The sequence below is a fragment of the Copadichromis virginalis genome, linkage group LG22 (genome assembly GCF_057382275.1).
Source record: "Copadichromis virginalis isolate Kocher_CV1m ecotype Utaka linkage group LG22, C_Virginalis_male_GT1.1, whole genome shotgun sequence".
In the NCBI taxonomy this organism is placed as follows: domain Eukaryota; kingdom Metazoa; phylum Chordata; class Actinopteri; order Cichliformes; family Cichlidae; genus Copadichromis; species Copadichromis virginalis.
In genome coordinates, this window is record NC_140638.1 from 21,033,367 (window position 1) to 21,051,065 (window position 17,699).

Sequence of the window (17,699 nt, forward strand, 5' to 3'; positions counted from 1 at the left end):
GGTTAAGCTTAATGAGTAGAAACATAAATAAAATAAATACTGATGTCGTGGTGTGAGGCAGGAAAGATCTCCTGTATCTGTCAAAACTGCTTCCAGTCAAAGGTGCATCACATGCTGGGCACCCTCAAAAAGGATTGTCTTTATACATTCAGTAGGAGGAAGTTATACTGTGCAGATGACGGTGCTCTTGTGTGTTTAATGGTCAACTCCACCATCTGTAAATGGTAGCTTAATGTATGTAGATGGCACTGTTTTAACAACCGAGCCTGTTATGGAAATGGGACCATTCGATTGCGATGCATGTGACTGAATCAGGCCTGAGCCCTGCTATCTGGGAGATAGTTGGAGGGATGTGCAGGGAAAGATGAGGAGAAGATGTAGGGCACAGTAATGAGTAGAGCTGAGAGCAGAGGCACAGAAGTGTGTACGTGTGCATGTGGAGCGCGGGTACAAAGACAAGTGTACAAATATTTTCTGTATTTCATTACACAACTGATGATGGAAACTCACAGTATAAGCTAATTGTTGCATATCAAGCCTTTATCATTTCTGAATCATATGGAGATTATAAAATGTATTTGTGATGAGAAAGCAAATTTGCAGGGGGTAAAAGTAAAAGTAAGCTGCAGATGTTTCATGGAGCAGCTTCACTGGAAGTGTTCGAGTCTGTTGGTCATCAGCCAAAGACTGAATCAACAAATCCATTTGGGCCCAGTGCTTAATGGTTTTTGCCAATACTCATTATACAGTGTTTTGGGCATCAGAGAAGAGAAAAACTGCCTTGAATACATGCAGTGTAATGGCCTGCATAAATATTTTTCATTTAAGTACTACTAAAAGCTGCAGTAATAAGTTGTTTCCGGTGACTTTCATTAGTCTCTTCATTTCTGAGAAACCCCGGCCTTCTCAGTCGTAGCGTTAGCCCCGCTGGATGCTCATACCTCACTAGTTTTGACATGTGACCTTGTTGCACTTGAGGCAAGATGGTGAGTAATTTAAAAAAAAAAAACAAACCCCAAACAGGGACAGATTTTGTCAGCATAACTTATCTGATGGCTTACTTTTAAAGAAATTATAATTTCAGCTCACCAGGCTGTCAAACTGATTTATTTCACACAAAGTTTAGGCATGGTTACCTAAATCTTATGTAACCGGCAGCATTAAAATAGCATTACTTATGTAAAGTAGCAGGTGAAGCGAGGACGGCTTCAACAACATGCTTAAGAGTTTCGGGTAGTCAGACGAAAGAAGATGGAAAGGATGTAAAAGGTGACAAATACAAGGCTGTAACCACCAGAGCATTGCTGGCGAGACCAAATCTAGGTTTGGGTGTCTTGTGTCTTCTACTTGTAATGAAAAGTAAATAAAAGCAACTGCTTTCTGCAGAAATTACTGGCAGGGGCAGTTTGATCATAGTTGAATCCAAGGGGGGATGTATCCCCTCCAACATGATTACAGCCTTGGATAATTAAATGTCACAGTTGGAGCCTGACAGGTTATCTGTTTTGTCCGTTTAGGCTATTCTGCAGCCTGTTAACTTCTCACTGGAGGGTGAATGCTAATAGCTGTATTGGCTTCACTGTAGGAGTGGCTAATTGCCTGTTCAGTTAGTCATTTCACCTCAGATACCGCTGCTGCGTTCGCACTGTACTTAAAGTGACATCTGTCACACATTTCACTGGTTTTGTGCGAGTTTGTATAGATATCAACCTTGACTAAAGTTTGTAGAAGTTCTGCTGGCTCTTTCCTGCTGTGCCTGCAGACTTGTGATGACAGCATGCAAATAAATGTCACTTTTACAAGACCTCGGGGACCCTTTACTAATATAAAACCTCTGTCATTTAAAAATGAATGACAGACAGACTGAAAACCAACCTTGGTTGCTTCTATTTATTCTTCATAAATGTGATAATATTAACCATCTGTGCTTTACAGTAAAGATTAAAAAATAGTGTGTGTGCTACTTGGATTTATATTTTGTGCTCTGTTTTAAATATTCATGCAGATAATTGTCTCCACGTGTGATTTTACATTTCCTCCTAAAGCAGACGGGAGAATACGCCACAGACGAGGAGGAGGCAGGAACAACAGTGGCGGGAGGAGAGAAGAGCATCGAAGTGTTTGACTTACCGGAGACGGAGGATATCTTGTCTCCGTCGGAGCTGGACGCCACTAAACTCTACCAGAAGTTCAGAGAGGTAACCTGAAACGCCGCTGAGTCTTGATTACATAACTGATGGGAGCCTACAGCATTTTTCTCTGTCAGTGGTTTGAAGCGTACATTGCAAATACACCCGCAAAGCCACCAGAATTGCTTAGCTACTGAAAAAAGGTAATTAAATTTAACAACAGAAGAGACAAACACAATAGAGCCTCTGCTTAACTTGGCAAAACGATGCTTTTGTTAAGATCTGCGATCCGCTTACCCTCCCTAATTGCTAATCTGAATGATTAGAGGTGTGAACACAAAGTGATGTAAGTCCTCATTACACCTAATTGCCCGTGTTTTTAGTCGAAACTCCCAGAATAAGAATGAGAGTGAACACCATAAAGCTGGTTTTGAACCAGATCTTGGCAGCGCTTCACACACTGGGTTCCTCAGAATAGAAGCTCTCTTTGTTGAACCTCTGCTACCTTCGCTAACAGTGAACTCACTTTGAAGATTACAGCAATGAAACAGAACATAAATTTACTGACAGTTAACTCATTTATGCTTTAATGCTGCTAAAAAGCTGGTAATATCGATCTCGCGCTCCAACACCGTTACCATCAGCGCTGTGGCACCACGGGCCTTCCACAATTGCTGTATGACACATTTAACAAATGGCTCCAGCTGCACTGCAGGCACTGCAGTGGATATCGAGTGAAAATATAATGTAATCCCTGGGCTCAGGGTGTGTGCTTTTACTCCATTTTGTCATTTTCTCTGCTTCTTGACCTCTCTCCCATAGTTCAGCTTTTCCCTTTCATTCTTAAACGCCTCTGTTTTTGGAGTCTTTTAGGAAGCAGTTGACTATGGGGCTGTCAGGCTTTTGTAAATGACAGAGAGAAAATGTGATGATACAAGATGCTGTTTGAAACAGCAATGATTAATTGTGCTATGAAAAAAATTGGCACGACCAAACTTGTGATGGCGTTGCTTTAAAACGGTCTCAGGTCTGCAACCATCTGCAGTCAGCTGTGACTTTAATGATGTCAAAAAATGTTGATAAGAAACAGTCAGTTTCTGATTGAATTGAGTCGAATGGTTAAAGTTTGCAATTGTTGCAATCTTTCACTGATAATATGATGATTAATTGAGATAAATTGTCACTGTCTACATAGATTGACCCACATTGTAAATCTGTATTTATAATTTAGGCAGCAATTATTTTTAAACCTTCACCAATTTTTCTCATCTGACTGCAGTCAGTCAGAGTCCGAGTGCAGTGTATTCGCTTTGTGATCCACAGAGGTTGACGGTGTCGCGCGCTCACCCTCTGCAAACTACTCCTAAATGAAAAAGGAAATCTGCGCTATCACTGAGACACCACCACATTTTTTTTTGGTCTCAAGGAAGTTGCTGTCCTATTTTTACTCCAGTGTGAGTGAGCGATAAGTAAATTATCTATCAGATGTCCACTGATTTGTAGACACAGCCAAATATTCTCCCCCAGTTTTAGTCAAACCTCTTTAAAAAAAGGGGAGGATGACTCTTTATATTAGAAAATGAAAGCTCTGCAAAAATGTAACGCTCTGCAGGTCTAACACAGTCATTATCCCAACATGTACCCACTTTAGTCAGTCATTTCTTTTCCTTTGTTCCCTCTTAGACTTGCTGCATCACTGAGCTTTATTCAGACTCACTAGGTCCAAGGATTTCTAGAAGTTGTTAGAAGATGTTATGCAGAAGCAGATTAACTTTTGCACCAAAAGATTGGAACCTCGAAAGCTACACAACTACCTCTTGCTATTTTTGCACATGCACCAGAGCCCTGAAGTTTTCTTGGAGTTACACAGTAGCCGTGTGTTTAAGAACACACGTCGAACACCTGTCAGTCTCCTAATAAATAAGCTGTGTGATGTTGGATTGCACTGACGTGTGAACAGAACAGCTCATATCCTCTTGCATTCACTACTAGTGAGTGTGCATCATGCACTGCCTCCTATCCAGGCAGCTCCCTCTTCTCAGCCTCACAGAGTATTTCTAGCACTGCCACCTACTTCCTGCCGTGTGTGACATGTGAGAAAGGAGAAGTGTGAAAAATATCCTGATGTGATTCTACCAAAATTATTTGAAGTTGTGTGAAAACTTCTTAACTTGCGCTACTGAAACTTCACAGTAACTTTTGGTAAACTTTAAAGTGAATTTTTAAACAGAAGCAGAACTGTTGGTATTGTAACTAATTTCTGCCACTGGAGGTACATCAGCTCACACAGAGATAGTGAATGATTGCAACAAAGAAACACTTTTTCAGTATATACATATAAGAATTTGATATTTGCTTTCAAACATAATGAAAGAAGAATTTTTCAGGAGGAGTAATTAGAAAAAAGTATGAGTATCAGTATTAGTACTTTAAAAAAGTTCGGCCAGTGCTCTGTGTGTCACGCCTCTACTTTTCTCTCAGAGCTTTCACTTGTTTCCATATCCTGCTCTCTCTCTCTGCATCTCCTCTTCTCCTGTTTATGTCTGCTCAGTCATTATCTAACTTCCTGTCTGCCTCTAATGGACCACCCATATACACTTGTACATCTAACTAACACCTAAGTTTCTTAGATTTTTTTTTTTTTAGTTTAGTTTTAGTTTTAACATTGCATTAAAAATGCAAAACGTTATTCCATGTTAGAAAATGTATGACTTTTTTTTCCCTTTATGGCTTCTTTAAACTACTTAGCAATTCATGCATCCCTCAGCTTTCCTTGCCTCTCCTCTGAGAGTGCATGTCAGTGCTGGAGCTGGGACGCTGTCAGGGGGAGGACAGAGTCGGCTGCCTCTGTCCATCACGCTGTATCGACGGCACAGAGAGCCTGCTCAGCCATCCATTTGATTCTTGACCGCCCTCTCTTTTCTCTCCTGTTTTCTTTTTTTCTCCTCCTCTGCTACCAACAGCTCCAAATCAAACACACGGTGACCGAGGCCGAGATCCAGAAACTGAAAAACAAGGTAAGGGATTAAAACCGTCTCTGGGCAATCAGGCGACTGGTTGTGGGTGTGTTTTGTCAGTGTTTACATGATTTTTAAATCAATGTGAGACTTGGGTCAGGATAGCCGGTGAGCAGCGGTTCAAGCTTGGTGGAAATCTTTGGGAGATAAACTTTGGTGTTATAAGCGAGAGATGTTTTACAGAAACAATCCACAGCTAAAATACTTTAAATACACTTTATACAACTATTGAAGGTAGTGTTGTCTCTTTGCATGACGCACTCAGTGTTGTCAGGGTCTCTGTGAATGCATTTGTGCCTGCATGCATATAAATAACGGTGTATTATTCATATGCAGTTTGATCAAAGTGGTGCCTATAAAGCTTTTTCCATGACAGTAACGATGTTCCTTGTGATGCACTTTGTACTCTTAATAAGTCTTTGCTCCAAAAAGGCAGTTTTATTAGCTTTTGCTTGCTGATTTTATAACTGTAGGTTTGATTTTGTCTTACTTTGAGACCTTCAAAACGTCCAACAAGCTCGTGTTTTAACAATTAAAAAACAGTCTATAACTTCTTACTTAATATTGGTTACATATCCTGTTAAAAGTGCCTGTTTTTTGGCATGTGTATATGTGTAATATGTTGTATATATAGTGTTGGACATTATTGGACAATGCTGATTTTGTCCTGCAGCTGGCATCAGTGGAGCGGGAAAAGCAGCGCTGGGAGAAGGAGAAGAGCCAGCTGAAGGCCAGCATCGAGGAGAACAAGGAAAGGATGTTGAAGCTGGAGAGCTACTGGATCGAGGCGCAGACGCTCTGCCACACCGTCAATGAACACCTGAAGGAGGCCCAGGCCCAGTACCAGGCTCTGGAGAAGAAGTACAACAAAGCCAAGAAGCTCATCAAAGACTTCCAGCAGAAGTGAGTGAAACTGATCACATTGGACCTCTCACTGTGTTTATTTTTCTCGGTCATGAAATCTCAGTTACATTAAGCATTGGACCAATGACAGTGTTTTGGGTTCAACTGCTAATACAGTTTGAAAATGTAAGTCTGCTGGACACCGGCAGCAACTTAGGTTACTATAACTAATCATGCACTTTCTAATTAGGGTCATTTATCTGAGCTTACAACATTAGTCCAACTGAAAGAATGCTGAATGTACACAATTTAAAAAAAAATCATTGTAATCTATAGTCACATCTATGAGGTAACTTCAGTGAGGCTATTTATAGTCTTTTATATGATTATATAAATTATATATGATATTATATGATTATATATGATCTTGCAGGTATTTATGATGTCACATACTGGCAATCCCAGGTTCGGTTCACTATTTTCACTCAGTTTCAGATTTTAATGTGCTAATGTGTGCTAGCAGTTAATCAGAAATGATTTATGGAAGCTAGTGCATTGGGAAAACTAAAAACTGAACATCCGAGTGATTAAAAATGGGAAGGAGACAAGAATGTCCTAACAAAGTTTCATAGTTTCAAATTCTATGAATATTGCATATTATGTAAGAAAAAAACATTGATTACTTCTTGAGGGACTGAAATCAGGGCAAAAAAAAGACTTATGTGCGATAAATTTTGTCTAGTTAGCCATACTTCATACAAAATCAGTCTGTTTCCATATGTTACTGTAGCATAACTGAGTCAGAAACCTCTGCCTAGGTGCTTTCATTAAATGTACTCTTCTCAGCTTGCCGAGAGAAGCAACAGCTAAGAAGGAAACCTCACATTTATTATAACACTTCAACTCTTTCAAATGAGTACTTTAGCATTAATCCTACAAACATATGTTTTAATTAAAAAAAAACTTGGATGAATTCCTTTGTTTTTCCTTTTACAGCTACCCTCACTTCTCTCAGTGAACCTGAAAAACAATATCTACCTCATTTCCATCTGTGAGCTGGACCAACTATGTTTCTTTTAAGCCTTATCCCAGTTCAACAGTAAGAACTGTGTTTCCATTTTAATGCAGTGCAGCACTCCCTCCTTTTCTGTGCACTGATTTCAGAACCTCTCCTGCTCAGCTTCAGTGTGACTGGATATAATTGGCTGTGCCCCTGCAGGCCAAATGGAAGCAAAGCGGTGAAACAAACTCTCCATGCTGATCTGTACCTTCGGCCTGGGCTGCAGAGGAGAGAGACTGTGTGCCTTTCATTATGCAAACGTCCTCGCGTGCTCTTTCCTCCTTTGACCTGGAAATTGTTTCTGTCTCCCATCACGGAGGTCTTCAGATCCCCTTAAATGCACCTTTAAGGAGAGAGCATCCATCTGGAGGGGCTTAAAGTGAAAAAACACAGGTGTATCCTTCCTTGTGTCTCTCCCTCACATCCTCAGTGGGAGGACTTAAGATGTGATGAAGAAATGAGACAGGAAAGCAAATAGAGGGGGGTAAAGTAGAGGTAAAAGGGAAAAAAAAGATGTGTGTGTTAACCGGGAACAGCGTGATCGGGGTAAAATGAGTCATTCTGGCATCCTCAAACAGCCTCAACTCCCTTATTACCACAGCTGAGCGAGAGGCAAGGCACTATCACACATGATGAAATGTGCACATGCACATATTATAGCTGTATCTTGTTTCCTGTGTTAACACACATCTCCTCTCCCCCGCCTCCTGTTCCTCCAGAGAGGTGGAGTTCATCCAGAAGGAGGATGCAGAGAGGAGGCGGCTGGAGGAGGCTGAGAAAGCTCACCTGGCTGAGATCCAGGGACTGCAAGTCAGGGTAAGCTATCTTTTTTTTTTTTCTATCCACTTTTCATTTTTGCCATAACTGAATAGCTTCCTGCCTTGTAGCTGTTCAGAGTGGGCTTGTAAAATTAAGCTATTTGCCCTTAAATAACATTGAAAATATGCTAATGAGTGACACAGTCTGGCTTTGTGTGAAATTACATTCAAAGCCAATAATCAGCATGGACATAAAGATCTTTAGGAGCACCCCCCTGTGCTTTTTCTGCCACTTGGTGTTTCTTGTAATGTGCTCAGGCCCAGTGGTCACACTTTCTCACATGTCGTACTGCCTCTGCCGCCTCTTGTTTGCCGTTTCACTCTTTTCAATAAAAAGGAAGTGCGACACAAAGATAATCGTGCTGGTGTGAGGTTTAATCATCAACCTTTAGGCCTTTCTTCACAGCTGAATTGTCAATCAAGCCTTTATTTTTTGCATTCGACACTCATTCCTTTACTGGATTTCAAAGGGTAAATAGTCGAGGGTGGCACAGGTAAGAGTTTTGGAAAACAGTAGACTCTTTATACTCTGATACTCCCTCCGTACAACAACACACAGAGTCTCTGTTTAACTACACTGACATACTGGAACAATTGTACTATATGTTCAGATATTTGTACACACTTGGCCAACCCCTGAAACTGATTTCTAGGTCTGTGCTCCTTTGTTCAGCCCCTCATTCATCAAGGATATGAAACAAGCTATTTTAGGTCCACTACCTAAGCCAACTTTCTTCTGATTGGCTGTCCCTTGTAAACAAAAGGTTTGAGCAGCAGAGAGGTGGGGAGGCTTCTGTGTTTACAGCCAGAGCTGTCACTGCATTCCCTTCCCAATTCATGACTCAGGATTGTTTACGGGAAAACCCACTCGATTTGGATTTCCAACGCCGACTATACAATTGAAGATGGTGACAGTCCACATAAACACTGGTAAAACTGTAAAACCTTTCTTTTGTACACTGTTGTGGGCTGCAGTGGCTTATTCCTAGCTAGCTTTCTAAGGAGGAAATCTCCTTTTTCCTTGCTTTTTGTCGCCACTGTGGTATTACTGTGGAACGTGATTAACTCAGGAATTAGCTCCCTCTGAGCTCCAACATCTTCTGAGGTGCCAGAGCTGACCATATTAAGGATGTCCACCCTCAGTGACATCATACAGAACCGAGTCTAGTAAAACCTGCCTGAAACTGAGAGTTTGGAGTAATTTGAAACCTGAGCTTGTAGCTCATAGGGATTACATGCACAGATGCTGACCTCTTCATTTTAAACTTTTGTCATGTTTAATTTAATTGTAACAGTAAATATATGAAAATAAGAAAAAGAATTACAGGTCCACTTTTTTCAGATCAAGTATAAATGTGTTTTCTGATCATCTCAGCATGTCACCAATTGTTCCAGCGCTTTAAAGCAGCTGTTTGACAGGTATATGCCTACAGGTGATTAACATCAACCGGTTGGCCCCTCTCTACAGATTGCAACCTTAGAGTCGGAGCTAATGCAGCTGATGAAGCAGAACGGTATCCAGGTCAACAACAACAACAGCAGCAGTTCTGAGAGGCTCAGCGCTCAACAGCACAGCCCGAGCCGAGCTGCAACACAAGCCAGAGGTCTGTTTATGTGGGAACTGCCCATTATGGAAAAAGTATAATATCTCTATATGTTGTTGTTCTGCTTTTTGTTTGTTTGTTTTTCTTACCAAGAAGCTCAATGTCATTCACATCTGTAAGAATTTTATTGGAATTTAAAGGTGAACCAAGCAGCTAGCTAACTTAGCTTAGCAGTGGTTTTAATTTATCTTTTGATTAAAACTTTATTTAGTTTTAATCATAATTTACGCATCTAAATTCTTTTCGTTTTAGTCTTTTAAATATCACGAGATTATGATGAGAGATTCTCAACACAGTTTAGCATTTCCGTTTCCTTTACATTAATTGCAAAATGTGTCCGTCTGTCTGCTCTTCTCTTCCTCACAAGTGTTAAAAATTTGTCCCATTTTCATGTGAAACAGGGAGCATGGGTCCTAGTTGTAGCATAAAAACCAAAAACACAACTTAATAAATTCTGATTGGATCTTGTCTCTCCAGACTATTTCCATCTTGTTTTTGTCCCTGTGCATTAATTTTATTTAGTTATTGTCAAAAACTATGATGAAAATCACTGGTCAGTGAAATTAATACTGCTTAGCAGGTGTGGGAGTAGTGGGAGTAAAACCAGAGCTGCTACCAGTCCCTCTAAAGCTCACTAATGAATATGTCATATATTGGTTTGTTTTGTATGAATCAGTAAAAAACTGATAAATTAAAAAAGAAAAGCAATCAAGGTGATTATTTGCCTTCTTTATTTACACTTCATTGATTGAACAAAGATCTTAAAATGCTGGTTAGCACATTTCGCTAGCTCTGGCTAGCCGTCGCTCTCTTAGCTTTTGTGCTAAGTTAGCTTGTTTAATGAATCTTGCAGTTTAATGATGATTTTGCTTTTAAAGTACATTAAAAAACATTGCATTATCCAGTTTTTTACTGTTAACTCACACACTCCATTGTAGATAATATAGAAATATCCATTTCATTTTAAAAATCCTCACACTTGAACCTCTGACTCCAGTTTCACTCTGAACTACTGCAAATAAAAACAAACAACTAATCAGTCCTGAGCCCATCTGTCAGGGTTTCTGTCAGGCTTTGTTCTCCTCAAGTCTTTTTAAGCTCCGCTGGCTTCATTTCAGTGGCTGTAACCGTCAGAACAGTAGAAGAAGCACCATATCTGGTGCAGTTCAGCGGATAGCAGAGTGATTGCATCAGCAGTGAGATGAATGATGCAGCCCACGTATGCTACAGTGGGGCAAAAAAGTATTTAGTCAGCCACCGATTGTGCAAGTTCCCCCACTTAAAATGATGACAGAGGTCAGTAATTTGCACCAGAGGTACACTTCAACTGTGAGAGACAGAATGTGAAAAAAAAATCCATGAATTCACATGGTAGGATTTGTAAAGAATTTATTCGTAAATTAGGGTGGAAAATAAGTATTTGGTCACCTCAAACAGGGAAAATCTCTGGCTCTCACAGACCTGTAACGTCTTCTGTAAGAAGCTTTTCTGTCCCCCACTCGTTACCTGTATGAATGGCACCTGTTTGAACTCATCATCTGTATAAAAGACACCTGTCCACAGCCTCAAACAGTCAGACTCCAAACTCCGCCATGGCCAAGACCAAAGAGCTTTCGAAGGACACCAGGAAAAGTATTGTAGACCTGCACCAGACTGGGAAGAGTGAATCTACAATAGGCAAGCAGCTTGGTGTGAAAAAATCAACTGTGGGAGCAATCATCAGAAAATGGAAGACATACAAGACCACTGATAATCTCCCTCGATCTGGGGCTCCACGCAAGATCTCATCCCGTGGGGTCAAAATGATCATGAGAACGGTGAGCAAAGATCCCAGAACCACACGGGCGGACCTGGTGAATGACCTGCAGAGAGCTGGGACCAAAGTAACAAAGGTCACCATCAGTAACACACTACAACGGCAGGGAATCAAATCCCGCAGTGCCAGACGTGTTCCGCTGCTGAAGCCAGTGCATGTCCAGGCCCGTCTGAAGTTTGCCAGAGAGCACATGGATGATACAGCAGAGGATTGGGAGAATGTCATGTGGTCAGATGAAACCAAAGTAGAACTTTTTGGTATAAACTCAACTCGTCGTGTTTGGAGGAAGAAGAATACTGAGTTGCATCCCAAGAACACCATACCTACTGTGAAGCATGGGGGTGGAAACATCATGCTATGGGGCTGTTTTTCTGCCAAGGAGACAGGACGACTGATCCGTGTTAAGGACAGAATGAATGGGGCCATGTATCGTGAGATTTTGAGCCAAAACCTCCTTCCATCAGTGAGAACTTTGAAGATGAAACGAGGCTGGGTCTTCCAACATGACAATGATCCAAAACACACCGCCCGGGCAACAAAGGAGTGGCTCCGTAAGAAGCATTTGAAAGTCCTGGAGTGGCCTAGCCAGTCTCCAGACCTCAACCCCATAGAAAATCTGTGGCGGGAGTTGAAAGTCCGTGTTGCTCGGCGACAGCCCCAAAACATCACTGCTCTCGAGAAGATCTGCATGGAGGAATGGGCCAAAATACCAGCTACTGTGTGTGCAAACCTGGTAAAGACCTATAGTAAACGTTTGACCTCTGTTATTGCCAACAAAGGTTATGTTACAAAGTATTGAGTTGTATTTTTGTTATTGACCAAATACTTATTTTCCACCCTGATTTACGAATAAATTCTTTACAAATCCTACCATGTGGATTCATGGATTTTTTTTTCACATTCTGTCTCTCACAGTTGAAGTGTACCTCTGGTGCAAATTACTGACCTCTGTCATCATTTTAAGTGGGGGAACTTGCACAATCGGTGGCTGACTAAATACTTTTTTGCCCCACTGTATATTAAAACAAGAGGGGCCAAGGGATACGGCTTGAACGGGATATAAAGGAGAGAGCACACGTGGGAGGAGAATACAGGGTCTGCTGAAATTATCTTTTTGAAATTTAAGTGATTCAGTCTTTGTTTCATCTGACAGCATCTCCATGCGCACTCAGGGAATGAGGAGAACGATGATAATTGTCTGCCTAATTAGAAGTGTCGCTCATGGGGGAAGTTTGGACGTTTTAACTGAGTTGATGTTTTTTTTTAATAGGTGTGTTTAATGTGGGTGTCGACACGGGGTCAGGGAAAATTAAGAAGTTTAAAAAAAGTAAAATTTAAAAAACAAACGTCACGGATGGACAGATGTCATCATGAAGGGATGTGCTCGGGTATACCAAAAGCTGTTTTTGCTCACCATTTCTTGTGTGTGTGGGTGTGACTCTAGACACGAAGGAGGGCTCTCCCCACTCACCCAGCAAAATAAAGGGCTACGGAGGAGTTCCCAGAGACAGCATCTGCTCCACAGACGAGGTTTGTATTAACATGTTTCCTTTACTCAGTGAAACCTTAACACAGTTACACGATTTCTTATTTAACAACTGTTGAAACATGAAACAGACGTGATGCAGACAGATGTGACTTTTAATCAAACGAGCTCCATTATTCTCATTAGCGTACTCTTACATTTAATATGTCTCAGATTAACCCCTGTCCATTCCACTTTATTCCTTCTAATGGATTAATTGCCGCTTGTTGCTCTGCCACTTTAATTGAGTGTGTGGTTCTGTCACAACTTATTGTCTCTCCCAGTGTGATAATAACAGCTACAGTCTTTTTTTTCTGGATGAAAGGCTCGGGTTTGGCTAATGCTGTCACTTAACTCAGCAAGTTCAGATTAGATAAACAACTCGAGAACTGGATCAGAATTGGCAGGAACACAGAAGCTAAGGCACTGTGGCGCTTCCTGGGGAAAAGAGGGCAAGGAATTAGAAATGGTGAAAGTATGTCAAGTGACTTCTGTCAGATTAGTGCGCAGCTCTGGCTGCTCAGATCTCTTATTCTTTGATTGCACTTAATTTCCTCTTCGTTCTGTGGGAGTTCTTTGGAGGTTTTGCTTGTCTTTTCTTTCGCTCTCTCCTTAGTTACATTTTTCACATTTTTATGGTCTCTTAAATTAACTTGATGTTTCTTCTTCTCTCTGCTGTTAGATCTCTGAAGGTCGTGGAAGTCAATCCCACAGCCACTCTGGTCCGTTTCGTAGTGTGGCCTCTTGCGATGGAGGAGTTCCAGCACTTAGGGTCCAGGCCAGTCCAGAGGGCTCCCCCAGAAAAACACTCCACGGTTAGCACTCCTGGATCCATGCAGAACTCTTTTAAGCTCATCATTTGATGTAGGAGTAATGTCAGTATGGGGCGTTTCTTATCACAGGTTCTCAGTCTCCGAGCCCCTCTCAGAGTTTGGAGGAGCAGAGACCAGCTCTGGACCCTGGGTAAGACAGCAGATGATGCAATGACATGTTAACTTTTTGAGTGAATTGATGCATCGTACGTTGTCCAGAGAAATGTCGTCAAATGAAGTTGATAAATGAAGTTGTTAATCAAACACAAGGATCACGTATAAAAGAGCAGTGCTGTGTACACTCACTGGGCACCTTATTAGGTACAGCTTACTCGTACTGGGCTGGATGCCCTTTTGGTAAGGTGCTAAAATGTTATGTTCAAGAAACCAGTTAGAAGTGATCTGAGCTTTGTGACATGGTGTCTTATCCTGCTGGAAGCAGCCATCAGTAGATGGGTAAACTGTGGTTATAAAAGGATGGACATGGTCAACAACAATACTCGAGTAGGCTGTGGCATTTAAGTGATGCTCAGTTGATGCTAAGGAATCCAAAATATATAAAGAAAATTCCCACACACCATTACGCCACCTGCAGCCTCAATAACTGGTAGAAAGCAGGATGCATCTATGCTTTTTTGCCAAATTCTGAACCCAACATTCAAATGTTGCAGCAGATCATCATTAGTTTCCTGTTCTTAGTTGACAAAAGTGGTACCCAGTGTGGTCTCCTGATGCTGTAAGCTCTAGAGATGCTATTCCAGGAACATCCAAGTTTCTGAAACTCCAGACTACCTGCAGCCACAGCCTACTCTGATGCTCAGTTTGGCTTCAGCAGATTTTCTTGCCATGCCTAAATACACTGAGTTGCTGCCACGTGATTGGCTGAATACACATTTGTCTTAACGAGCTGTTGAACAGGTGTACCTAAATGAACCAGATAAACATTTACAAACATGCTGAGCAATGAACACACATGAGCAGATAAAACATGCTGTATTTATTTACAGCTTTTATCGTCTGCAGTTTTAATCAGAATCAGAAATTCTTTATTAATCATGAAAGAAATTATAGGTTACAGCAGGCAGCACGCTAATGGCACGTGCGCATTTACAAAGGAACCCTCTGACTGAACTTTACACAAACATCACATTGGGAAGACATGTCAGAGAGGTAGGCTGATAGGAAAAAAACAACGAAAATACAAAACATGAGGTGAGAGGAGGAGAAAAAAAACTCAGACTGAGCTCCTACTGGGAGAACAGTTTGAGAACAGAAAAAAAACACCCCAGCACAAAAAGCACATGACTGTCAATACACCATAGAAACACAAGACAAGCAACTGGGGTGGGTAAGGGTAAGAGAGAGCCGGTGTAGACAGCACATCCGGTCCTGCAGCATGTCTGTGCTGGTCCAGTCAACCCGCCATCTACCCCGGAGAGGACAAGCATCGAAGGCGTTTGGAAATGGAGGGGGATGAGTGTGTATCAGTGTATGTGTGTGTGTGTGTGTGTGTGTCCTGAGTTTAGCTGAGAGAGTGTCCTTCGCCCTGCCAGGCTAAGTAAACAGTCTGTTCTCAGAGTGAAAATTTGTTTTGTTCAGCTCCAGCCTTGAGACCACAGCTGGCGCCTATATGGTAGCCGGATGAAATGATTGTAGCATTCCTTTAGTTCGAACAACTGCATGTCAATTTTACAGCCGCTCTAACAGTCCAACACTGGTCTCTCAATCTCCCGTTGGAGAGCCGCGAGTTTCTCCATGATGTTATCCAATTTTCGCTCATAGGTCTTAGTCTGAGTTTTCACTGCAGCCTCAAGCTTCAAGATCTTATCCGTGCAGCGTTCAATGAGCCTGTTTCGAGAAGTCACAAGTCGTCCCATCGCTTCAATCACAGCGGGCAGCCTTGTGGGGTTTTGAAGAGCCGATTCTGCTTTCTTTAATCTTCGATAAACCAGGGCCAAGCCAGCTCCGATCAGCAAGAACCCTGTTATCATGGTTCCGAAAAGGTAGATGTCTTCAATGTCCTCGATCGACAGCCGCGCCAGGCACAGGACCCTCCAGTTATTCCACTCGTCCATCGTGTATCCGGCAGGGAACGTCCCTCCAGGACACTCAGGCTCACCCGAGCCCAGGCTTCTCGTTGAGAAGAGGGTGTCAGTTGCATTCAGGGACCAGTTGATCAAATCCATAATTCCCCTTTTAGGTTTTAGAGAACAGACTGTGAGAGTGTTCCAGGGCAAGAGTAGAAAAGTAGACGAGACTAGACAAGGACACGAGAAGCCAAGCAGGGAAGATAAGGGAAAGGGGGAGGAGAAAAGTGCGACCGCCTTCGTCAGGAGCCAAGAGAGACAATTTAACAACTGATCTTTTATGGAAGTCATTTTGTATGAATAATTACTAAAGGTTCATAGTTAACAAAGCACATGAACAAAAAAATTGCATCACATATGTTACTCAACTCCACTCCACCTCCTCACAGGAAAACCAAAGTGAAGGACAAAGATCCCAGAGCTTCACCTGGAAACAGGTATTACTGTTTGCATTTTCCTTGTCTCCCTCCATCTAATAAACACGAGGATTTAAAATGTTTACTTCACGATGGCTGATTTCGGAACTCCCTGCACCTCTTTCTGTCTCTCAGCTCCACAGAGCCGTCAGCAGAGAACAGTCCAGAGTACCTCAAGGCCAAGGTGTGTGAGGTTTGGTCATTGGTACCTTGGTAAATAGTGATTCTCTCTGAATAATAGTCTGCTTTGCCCTTTGTGGTGCACAATTATACATGCACTTAAAAAAGTCTTCTTGGCATCCGTGCAGTTTTTAACAAGTTCTGCATTTTCACTGCAGGTTACTGTTCACTTTGTAGCTTTAATGTACTGTGTAGTTTCTGTTGAACAGACTGCACTCACATGGCCACACTTCTTCTCCTATTCACATTATGTGGTATTGTATTCCTTTATGTTTAATAATAATGCTTCAAACAATTGAAATGGAAATAATTTTGTACCCCAAGATGTAATTTGGGGCTTATATAAAAGGAAATTACCTTGCCAAAGCCATAGAAATCCATAATTTGCTTTATAATTGCCCAATTAATTGTGTAACAGTCGATGAAACTCAGTAAAAAAAAAACATAATGATTTAGCAAACATATGATCTGATTTTAGGTGTTAATTTAACTTTAGCAGAAAAATCTGATCACAGTGTGAATGAGTTCATTTTCTAATGTGTATAAAATCAGTTAAACCTCATCCTGATACAATAAGATTAAAGTTGTAGGAACTTACGTGAAAACTGGCTAATCCTGTGTAATATCAGATGGGGTTACCATAGGATTAAAAAGGAGATTATTTTTGATCCTGCACCAGTTCAGTCCTCTCTCACTCCCAAGACACCCTCAGCTTAAGAAGAGTGCACATGAGAAGATAAATCTTATCAGAACTTCTTCTTAATTATGTTTTTATGGAGCTTTTAGGTAAGGAGTCCTCCCAGAAAGCTGACAGTCTAAGCCTGAGATTAGTCTCACTTTGACCTCAGATGGTACTGAGACTAAAAGGACTGAGTTAAGCTACTGTATGTTATTGAGCGTAAGAAATAGCTCTACACTCTTAGCCATATATCACCGAAACTATAAACCTGTGTATTTCAGGCGAAAAAAGGAACGTTCAGTAGCTCAAATAAAGTTTCTCTGCAGGGCAGTGTTGTGTCCACGTAAATTCCAGCCAAATTTATAGTTTGCATACTATTCAAGCATCTTTAAAAAAATTACAGATATGCACACACTCCTTCTTGGAGCTTGTCAAACACCTAAAACATAATTTTTTTTAAAAACAGGGCGATGAAGCACATCAGTTACATTCTGGGAGAAAAAAACCTCCATTTTCTTGATTCATTCACTCCCCGTCCGCTCTCTCAGGTTAAAAAAATCATTCTTAAATACATTTGTAACATCTACATCGTGTTGGGCTTCACATAACGCTGCACAGAAACATCAGTAACAGAGAAGCGTTCCAACTAATCGGCTAAATTCAGCCGCAGAGCCAGTTGGCTCGCCACAAGTCTTACGAACGTGTTGTTGATT

The 17,699-nt window shown here is 41.4% G+C and overlaps 1 protein-coding gene across 5 annotated transcripts in view; it reads left to right on the forward strand.

Moving 5' to 3' along the window:
* Nucleotides 1-17,699, forward strand: part of ppp1r9a (protein phosphatase 1, regulatory subunit 9A) — a 51,236-nt gene that overhangs the window by 29,632 nt on the left and 3,905 nt on the right. For 3 of the 5 annotated variants that reach the window (XM_085445335.1, XM_085445333.1, XM_085445337.1), the window contains exons 7-16: nt 2,046-2,198; nt 5,093-5,146; nt 5,820-6,049; nt 7,769-7,865; nt 9,336-9,471; nt 12,732-12,817; nt 13,495-13,627; nt 13,715-13,775; nt 16,101-16,148; nt 16,263-16,311. In XM_085445335.1, coding sequence (XP_085301461.1) covers nt 2,046-2,198; nt 5,093-5,146; nt 5,820-6,049; nt 7,769-7,865; nt 9,336-9,471; nt 12,732-12,817; nt 13,495-13,627; nt 13,715-13,775; nt 16,101-16,148; nt 16,263-16,311 — 1,047 coding nt within the window. The remainder of the gene's footprint in view (nt 1-2,045; nt 2,199-5,092; nt 5,147-5,819; nt 6,050-7,768; nt 7,866-9,335; nt 9,472-12,731; nt 12,818-13,494; nt 13,628-13,714; nt 13,776-16,100; nt 16,149-16,262; nt 16,312-17,699) is intronic. The other 2 variants (XM_085445336.1, XM_085445338.1) reach the window with 1 other exon arrangement.